General features: G+C 41.9%; 1 protein-coding gene across 1 annotated transcript in view; it reads right to left on the reverse strand.

Moving 5' to 3' along the window:
- RFC1 (replication factor C subunit 1) overlaps positions 1–5,717 on the reverse strand; it is a 79,073-nt gene extending 73,356 nt beyond the window's left edge. Inside the window, 1 exon segment of the mRNA XM_033214009.1 lies at positions 5,554–5,717. Within this exon segment, the coding sequence (XP_033069900.1) occupies positions 5,554–5,556 (3 nt within the window). The 5' untranslated portion in view covers positions 5,557–5,717.
- Positions 5,718–9,046: the final 3,329 nt, after the last annotated feature.

Here is a 9,046-nt window from a genome sequence, read left to right on the forward strand (position 1 = left end):
GGAGGCTGAGGCAGGAGAATCGCTTGAACCTGGGAGGTGGAGGTTGCACTGAGCTGGTATCATGCCACTGCACTCCAGCCTGGGTAACAGCGAGACTCTGTTTCAATCAATCAATCAATAAACAAATAAACAAAATATTTAAAATTATATTAAGGCCTTATACTTTGCAAGCAAAAAGTAAGCGGTTGGAGGGCTTTCCCCCTAAAAACAGGAAAAAGTATGTCTGCTCTTGCCACTTGTACTCAATGTTGTCGAGTTTCTAGCAAAAGAATTAGGCAATAAAATGAAATAAAAGCCACCTACATTGAACAAGAAGTAAACCCATGTGTTTTCAGATGAAACAATCTTACAGAAAAACATAAGAAATCCACTAAACACTTTGAATAATGAGTTCAGCAAGGATACAAGATCAATATACAAAAATCAATTGTATTTCTGTATACTTTTGCAATAAACAATCCAAAAATGAAATTAGGAAAGCAGTTCTGGCCCGGCACGATGGCTCATGTCTATACTTTGGAAGGCCGAGGCGGGTGGATCACGAGGTCAGGAGATCGAGACCATCCTGGCTAACACGGTGAAACCCTGTCTCTACTAAAAATACAAAAAATTAGCCAGGCATGGTGGTGGGTGCCTGTAGTCCCAGCTACTCAGGAGGCTGAGGCAGGAGAATGGCATGAACCCGGGAGGCAGAGCTTGTAGTAAGCCGAGATTGTGCCACTGCACTCCAGTGTGGGGGACAGAGTGAGACTTGGTCTCAAAAAAAAAAAAAAGAAAGCAGTTCCATTTAAAAAATCACGAAAAAGAATAAAATACTTAGGAATATATTTAACAAATGAAGTGTAAAACTCATACTATGAAAAACTACAAAATACTGTTTAAACAAACTGAAGACCTAACAAATGAAGGCATCCCACATTCATGGATAGGAAGATTTAATATTGTTAAGATGGCAATATTCCCTAAATTGACCTACAGATTCAATAAATTTCCTATCAAAATTCCATGTGGTATCTTTGCTGATTCTAAAACTCATATAGAAATTCAAGGAAATGGAATAGCCTAAACAATCTTGAAAAAGAACAAAGGTGGAGGACATACTTCCTGACTTCAAAAATTATTACAAAGCCACAGTAACGCAGTGTGTTGCTGGCATTCAGACAGATATACAGATCAATGGAATAGAACTGGGAGTTTAGAAAACAACTCTCACATTTACAGTCAACTGATTTTTGATGAGGATGCCAAGATAATTCATTGGAGAAAGAAGAGTCTTTTCAAAAAATGATGCTGGGACAACTAGATGTCCACATACAAAAGAATAAAGTTGGACCTCTATACTTCACACAATATATAAAAATTAACTCAAAAATGGATAAAAGTCCTAAATGTAAGAGCTAAAACTACAAAGCTCTTAAGCATAAATCTTCATGACCTGGGATCAGGCAAGAGAAACTTAAATGATGAAAAAAAGGCAGACACTCAAGGATGTGGAGGGAGAGTATTTCAAAGAGAGAAAACAGCAACAATAAAAGCTCCAAAAGAGAAACAGAACCAACCTAACACACTCAAAAGACAGAGAGAGGCCGGGCGCGGTGGCTCAAGCCTGTAATCCCAGCACTTTGGGAGGCTGAGACGGGCGGATCACGAGGTCAGGAGATCGAGACCATCCTGGCTAACACGGTGAAACCCCGTCTCTACTAAAAATACAAAAAACTAGCCGGGCGAGGTGGCAGGTGCCTGTAGTCCCAGCTACTCGGGAGGCTGAGGCAAGAGAATGACGTAAACCCGGGAGGCGGAGCTTGCAGTGAGCTGAGATCCGGCCACTGCACTCCAGCCTGGGCGACAGAGCGAGACTCCGTCTCAAAAAAAAAAAGAGAGAGAGAGAAAATCAGAGGTAGGTAGGGGCCTTAGAGGCCAAGTTCAGGTACATACGCATGGCAAAAGCATATCATTTGGCAAAAATGATATTATAACAAAGTCAAACACTGCTCCAGGGAGAGCATTCCACATAGTTAAACCATGATGTGAAAGCTGCCTCTAGGAGTGGAGCAATGAAACAGTTCAGACCACAACTTATTTAAACTGACCTCACAGCTCTTCAAAAGGCTGTTCATGTGTGTTTAGTTCAATCTTATGCATATTTTCAATAATTATACCAACCAATTAATTATATATGCTGACTTCTTAAAAATGGCATCTGTCAGGTTTTATTCAAGTTTTGTGCAAACAATTAAATCTCAGTGAAATTCAAATGTCCACATGGCTTCTTTATTTTTAATTTTCTTTCTATTCCTTTAGTAGATAATATATTCACATGGTTCAAATTTCAAAAGGGTAAAAAGTCTCCCTCTTATCCTGCCTCTCAGACACATACTTCCCCTCTCTGGAGGCAACAAATGTTATCAGTTGGTTCCTTCTGTATCTTTCCAGAGAGATTTTTATTTTGGCAATTGATTCGTATCAGAGTATAAAGTTTTCTCAATTTTATAAAGGTTGCACAGTATTCCATTGTGTGAATACATACACTTTATTTCTTTATTGATAACTTTTAATTAGAATTTTTGTTTTCACTGCAGCTTCCAAGGCAAGAGCTGTCTATGGATGGGCTTCAGAAGACAAGTGAATAGGCCAGGAACAGTGGCTCATACCTGTAATCCCAGCACTTTAAGAGGCCAAGGCAGGTGGATCAATTTGAAGCCAGGAGTTCCAGACCAGCGTGGCCAACATGGTGAAACTTCATCTCTAATAAATATAAAAAAATAAAATAGCTGGGCATGGTGGCACACACCTGTAATCCCAGCTACTGGGGAGGCTGAGGCATGAGAATCGCTTAAACCTGGGAGGCAGAGGATGCAGTAAGCCAAGACTACACCACTGCACTCCAGCCTGGGCAACACAGCAAGACTCTCAAAAAAAAAAAAAAAAAAAACAAAGAAAAAGAAGAAGAGAAGTGAATATGCCAGGCACAGTGGCTCACGCCTGTAATCCCAAAGCTTTGGGAGGCCAGGGTGGAAGGATCGCTTGTACCCAGGAATTAGAGGTGGCAGTGAGCTATCATCACACTACTGCACTCCAGCCTGGGCAACAGAGCAAGACCTTGTCTTAAAAAAAAAAAAAAAAGAAAAGAAAAAAAAAGAAGATAGGTCAGTGCCTTAAAATGGTGTGTATGTGCCTATATGTATTTCTCTGGGCAGAAAATTTGCATATCATTCACTATATTTATCAAAGGAAACTGTAACTAAAACAAAGATTGAGAACTACTGTCCTTCATACCCAATGACACAATTTGAGGGAAAGAAAAAAAAAACAACTACTGTCTTATAACTTTGCACAGGTGTTCAATAAACATTTGTTGAATCAATTTTAGTCTAGGGTTTTGCTAATTGTTGCACTAGAGACTGGAGGGCTAAATTAAATATCAATATAATACAAAATTCTTATCTACCTCATAGAACGTTTTCCCATTAACAACAAAACTGACTAATTTGCCCTATTTCTTTTCTGAGAAGAGGTCTATTTTTTATCTGCACCATGAACAGGAGTATTAAAGAAAAGAACCAAAAGTAAAAGGACCCGAATGATCAAAAGTTGACTACACAAGCTATGTTCACCATAAATGACAGAGGAATCTACCACGCCTCTTAAAATCTATGTAACTTTCCATAGAGTCCTTTCTGAGAAAATAGATCATGGGTAGCTGTGTAGTTGCCTAACATGCCAGGCACCAGAACGGAAGCTTTACCTATACATCTTGCTTAATTCCCAAAACAATCACTATAGCAGCTATTATTTTCCCCTCTTACAGATAAGGAAATAGAAGCTTAAAGAGATTAAACGTGGCTGGGCGCGGTGGCTCAAGCCTGTAATCCCAGCACTTTGGGAGGCCGAGACGGGTGGATCACGAGGTCAGGAGATCGAGACCATCCTGGCTAACACGGTGAAACCCCGTCTCTACTAAAAAAAAAAACAAAAAACTAGCCGGGCGAGGTGGCGGGCGCCTGTAGTCCCAGCTACTCGGGAGGCTGAGGAAGGAGAATGGCGTAAACCCGGAAGGCGGAGCTTGCAGTGAGCTGAGATCCGGCCACTGCACTCCAGCCTGGGCTACAGAGCGAGACTCCGTCTCAAAAAAAAAAAAAGAGATTAAACGTAAGCTATTTACTTGCCCAAGACCACGTAACTATTAAACTAGACCATACTAACATAGTAATATAACAATAAATTAATCTATAAACCATTAAACTGAAACATTACCACGTTCTTCATCTTCAAGACTCCAAATCTCATCAAGCTTCCAAAATACCACAGTGCCTTGACCTCCAAAATGTAATGATGATCATTATAGGGAGGTGGTATAGCATGGTGGCCAGAAACACCAAGATTCTAATTCTAGTTCAACCACCTGCTAGTTGCATGACACACTGCTTAAATTCCAGAAAGATGCTTGTACTGTCTGTAAAACTGCATCGATGTGGGTTGAAACGAAATTAAAAAAAAAAAAAAAACATGAAAAACCAACAGTTCACATACTGACCTAAAGAAGATGGTTGGTACAAGGCAGCTACTATCATTACTGTTGCCCTTTTTTGAGAAGAAACACAAAGGACTGCAACGTTTCCCAATGTGGCATAAAATTTTCACCCCCTAGAATGTTGTCTCTGTGACAAGTTGAAAAAAATTATATCGGATTGTTAAGTATCTTCTAGCTTAATGGAACATTTTAAATTGTCCTTTAAAAATATTTCAAACACAGAGCCATATCCATTGCCATACCATCAGGAATGTCTGCTTTGCTGGCTGCATAATTATTTCACTTTCAATTTGTCTGAACGTTTTATCCAGAATTATGCAGTGAGGTTTGGGTTTTTTTAAGATTATTTTTAACACCAGGTGGTAAGAGGATGACAGCTGTCAAATGTCTTGCATCTGTTTCTATTCGTTGCACTTCTTTTTCCTAGTAAGCCGTGTTATCCTTTTGACTCCTATGAACTCATCTAAACAAAATAAAATATCCTCTCCATGCCCTCGGTCTCAGCACCGCTCAGGTAATCGTTAATGACAAGTGGAGATGAGACGAGCTGAGCTGTTAATGATAAAAGTTTAAGGCCCTACACAATATATTCCCTAAGAAAAGTTTGTTACATTCTTCTCCCTCATGACCCAAAGCTTGAAATCCACGCCTTAGGCAGTACTCAAACTGTGGTTCGAGAAAGGCCGAACAAGAAAATAACTTTACCAATGCGTCCCAAAACCACCATCCATCCTTCTTCCTCTCTTCCTTTCTCCCTTCCCCCAGGAGTGGGGGGGGGGGGAAGTGCAAGTACACGTAGCAACAAAATCCCTGCGCGCTGGCTGCCGCCCAGAGCTTCAGCCGGCGGTGCAAGGAAAGTTTGCGTCCAGTACCCAGTGCGCGGCCCCTTCTCTGCCTTTGCTCGCCTCCGGAGCCACCCACCGCCATCCTCCCCCACCCTGCATACCAGGAGTGCCCCGTCCACACCAGGCCTGCAAAGCCTCCCCAGACCCCGAGCCGCACGGCCTGCCCCAGCGGCTCACCATCGCAGCCCCAGGATGAAGGCGCTGGCTGGCTGGCGGGCCGGCCGGTTGATGAATCCGTTATCGGGGTTCAGGATCCATTCGCGCCAACAACTTCTCCCGCGAAGTGGAAGAAGGCGAAGACAGCGGCGCGCGGTGATGACGTCAGGAGGCGCGAGCTTTCCTTCCGTCCCACCCAGAGGCGGGAGGTGCGACGCCTGCCCAGGTGCCGCCCGGAGGGCCGGCGGGGCGCTGCCATCGCGAGGAACCACGGTGCTGTGGTGTGAGCTCGGTTTTTGGCACGGGCACTAAAGTAGGTGGATCCTATATTGGTTTCTTTGGAAGGCGGGGGTACCCAAGTACCTCCCGATTACACGTCTGGATAGTGCACTTCCCTACAGTAACTTTCAAAAGTTTTTACTACTAACTGCAGTAAGATAAACGTTTTAGCTGCGCATTTTACATATTATGTATAAATATCTATTCTGTAATAGGTTTCATCAAGCGGCCGGACTCGGTGGCTCACCCCTGTAATCCCAGCACTTTGGGAGGCCGAAGCGGGTGGGTCACCTGAGGTCAGGAGTTCGAGACCAGCCTGACCAATAAGGCGAAACCCCGTCTCTACTAAAAATACAAAAATTAGCCAGGGGTGGTGACATGTGCCTGTAGTCCCAGCTACTCGGGAGACTGAGACAGGAGAATTGCTTGAACCCAGGATGCAGAGATTGCAGTGAGCCGAGATAGAGCTACTGCCCTCCAGCCTGGGCGACAGAGGGAAAGTCTGTCTCAAAAAAAAAAAAAGATACCGAAAGCTTTGGAGTAAACCAGTTTTATGTGAATAGATAAGCAATTGAATCGTGGAACAGAATGAAACATTTGCGTACGATTTCAAGAGAAAAATGAGACCATAAAGAGTTCAATGGAGAAAGCAATATCTCCAGCTTTGGCTCTAGCTACACTTTTGAAATTCTCACCCATCCACCCCCTGTTGGGTCTTGCACTTTATGATACCAACATCTCTAGGACGAAAGATATCAGAGCCTGGAATACAACAGAGGCTAAACATCGACAGCTTGTATTTATTAAACATTTATTGTTATATGTGCAGCTCTGGACTAGCCTAGCTCATTTTATCCCCATGATGACACTGAGTACTCTTATTCCCAATTTACAAACAGACTGTTACTTATTAACAGGACCTCACTGCACTGGTCCCTCTGAAGCCAGGATGCTAGGTCTCCAGCCCCACCACGTGCTATTTATCTGACCAAGGGCAAGTTACTGTGCCTCGGTTTTGTCTTAGCAGACACATCACACAAATTTTTGGCCATAATTTTAGAGGACCTACGCCAATTTATAATGTTCATTGTGTTATAAATCAATAAATGAGTAAATAAGACACGTAAAAAGTTGTACGTATCTTTTATATTACATTCCTCTTAATTTTTGCTTTTTTTTTTTTTTGGCATTTGAAGCCTTCCTTGAGTTTAAATGAGACTTAAGTCAGGAGCTTGTAACTTCTTTGTGAGAGTGTTTTCTTTAGGAATATTTATTTACTTGAAAATACTCTATCTCAGAAATATACCAGATTTAAAATGACTGCATGTGCTTTGAAACTCCTCCCTTGAACCTGGACTGACCTGTGACTGATTTGACCAAAGAATACAATGGAAGTGATACTATGCCAATTCCAGACCTAAGCTTTAAGAAGACTGGCAGTTCCTGTCTTGCTCTCTTGGAGCACTATGTAAAGCCAGGGAGGTGGCCTGAGACCAGCCTTATAGCCGTCTCCACCAGGCACCATGCATGTAAGTGAAGCTATCTCTGACCCAACATCCCAGCAACTGATGGATTTTCACTAGCTTTGTTGATTCCAGTCAACACCTGGGAGAGCAGAAAAATCACGTAGTCAAGGCCTGTCCAAATTTCCTGACCCACAGTAGTGTGAACATAATGAAATGTATTGGAATGGTTTCTTGTAAAGTAATAGATATCCAGAATGGAAATATTTTTGAAAACCCCAGAATAGGACTCTGAGCATGGTGGCACATGCCTATAATCCTAGCACTTTGAGAGGCCCTGTCTCAGAAAAAAAAAAAAAAAAAAGTGAAACCAATCAGAAAAGAAAAGATATTCCTGCTGATTCATGCCTTTTTGTTAGCACAATAATGGAATGGAAACAAATTCACTCCAAAAAAAAAAAAAAAGTGAAACCAATCAGAAAAGAAAAGATATTCCTGCTGATTCATGCCTTTTTGTTAGCACAATAATGGAATGGAAACAAATTCACTCCTTGAAAACAGTAAGGGTATGAGCTTTTGCCTATCACAGCAAGTTTACATTTATGGATGCCTGCTGCACTAGCACATGTCAGCACTGTTATTCCATCCTTCCCATCCTTAATTCCTTTATGGGCTAGCTCATCAGCTGTAGTTAGTATCTATCTGGGGCAATAACACCAAAACAGTGATGTTTCAGCAATATTATAGACTTGGTCTGGTGTCGGATTTTCATGAGTGATAATATTGGCAAATTCATCAACAGATTTCTCCACTGCTTTGTGATCAGCAGATGCTTTATTGCCGCAGATTTTTAAAAAATGTAACAGCCTGTCTTTTCTTAAATTTATGCAACCAGCCTGTTGAATATTCACAATTCCCTTCCATTTGTAGTTCATTGTAATAGATCTTTGTTTCATGATCAGCATACCATTACATGGCATGTGTTCGCTATGGTGCTTATGAATTTATGCTTTCAATACATGATTGAGATTTTTTTTTTAGTTTTATGTAGTTTTGGGGTTTTTGTTGTTGTTTTTCAGACAGAGTCTTACTCTGTCGCCCACACTGGAGTGCAGTGGCACGGTCTTAGCTCACTGCAACCTCCACCTCCCGGGTTCAAGCAATTCTTCTGCCTCAGCCTCCCGAGTAGCTGGGATTACAGGCATACACCACCACAGCTGGTAATTTTTGTATTTTTAATAGAGACGGGGTTTTACCATCTTGGCCAGGCTGGTCTTGAACTCCTCATCTCATGATCTACCCATCTCAGCCCCCCAAAGTGCTGGGAGGGTACTTTGTTTTTGTTTTTTTACTTTTCATTAACTTCTGTTCATCACTTTCAGCATAAACCTTCAACAGTTTTTCCTTCTGTTTCTTCAGGTCATATATGGTGGTTATTCCAATTCCATACTCTTTTTGTAAGACTTTGACACTTATACTGCTGTCCAACTTCTCTAATAGCTTGACTTTCTTTGCCACAGATTAACATAAATGCTTCCCCTTTTTTTATCACTATTAGCCAAAGGGGTATCTGCAGGCCTTTTCGACATTTTCAGCAGTATCTTTATACCACAAAGCAGAGAATAATCAAAAAACCACAGATGGCCAGGCACAGTGGCTCATGCCTGTAATCCCAACACTTTGGGAGGCCAAGGAAGGAGTATTGCTTGAGGCCAGGAGTTCGAGGCCAGGAGTTCAAGACCAGCCTGGATGACAGAGCAAGACCCTGTCTC

The sequence above is a fragment of the Trachypithecus francoisi genome, unplaced genomic scaffold (assembly GCF_009764315.1).
Source record: "Trachypithecus francoisi isolate TF-2019V2 unplaced genomic scaffold, Tfra_2.0 Lachesis_group1, whole genome shotgun sequence".
In the NCBI taxonomy this organism is placed as follows: Eukaryota; Metazoa; Chordata; class Mammalia; order Primates; family Cercopithecidae; genus Trachypithecus; species Trachypithecus francoisi.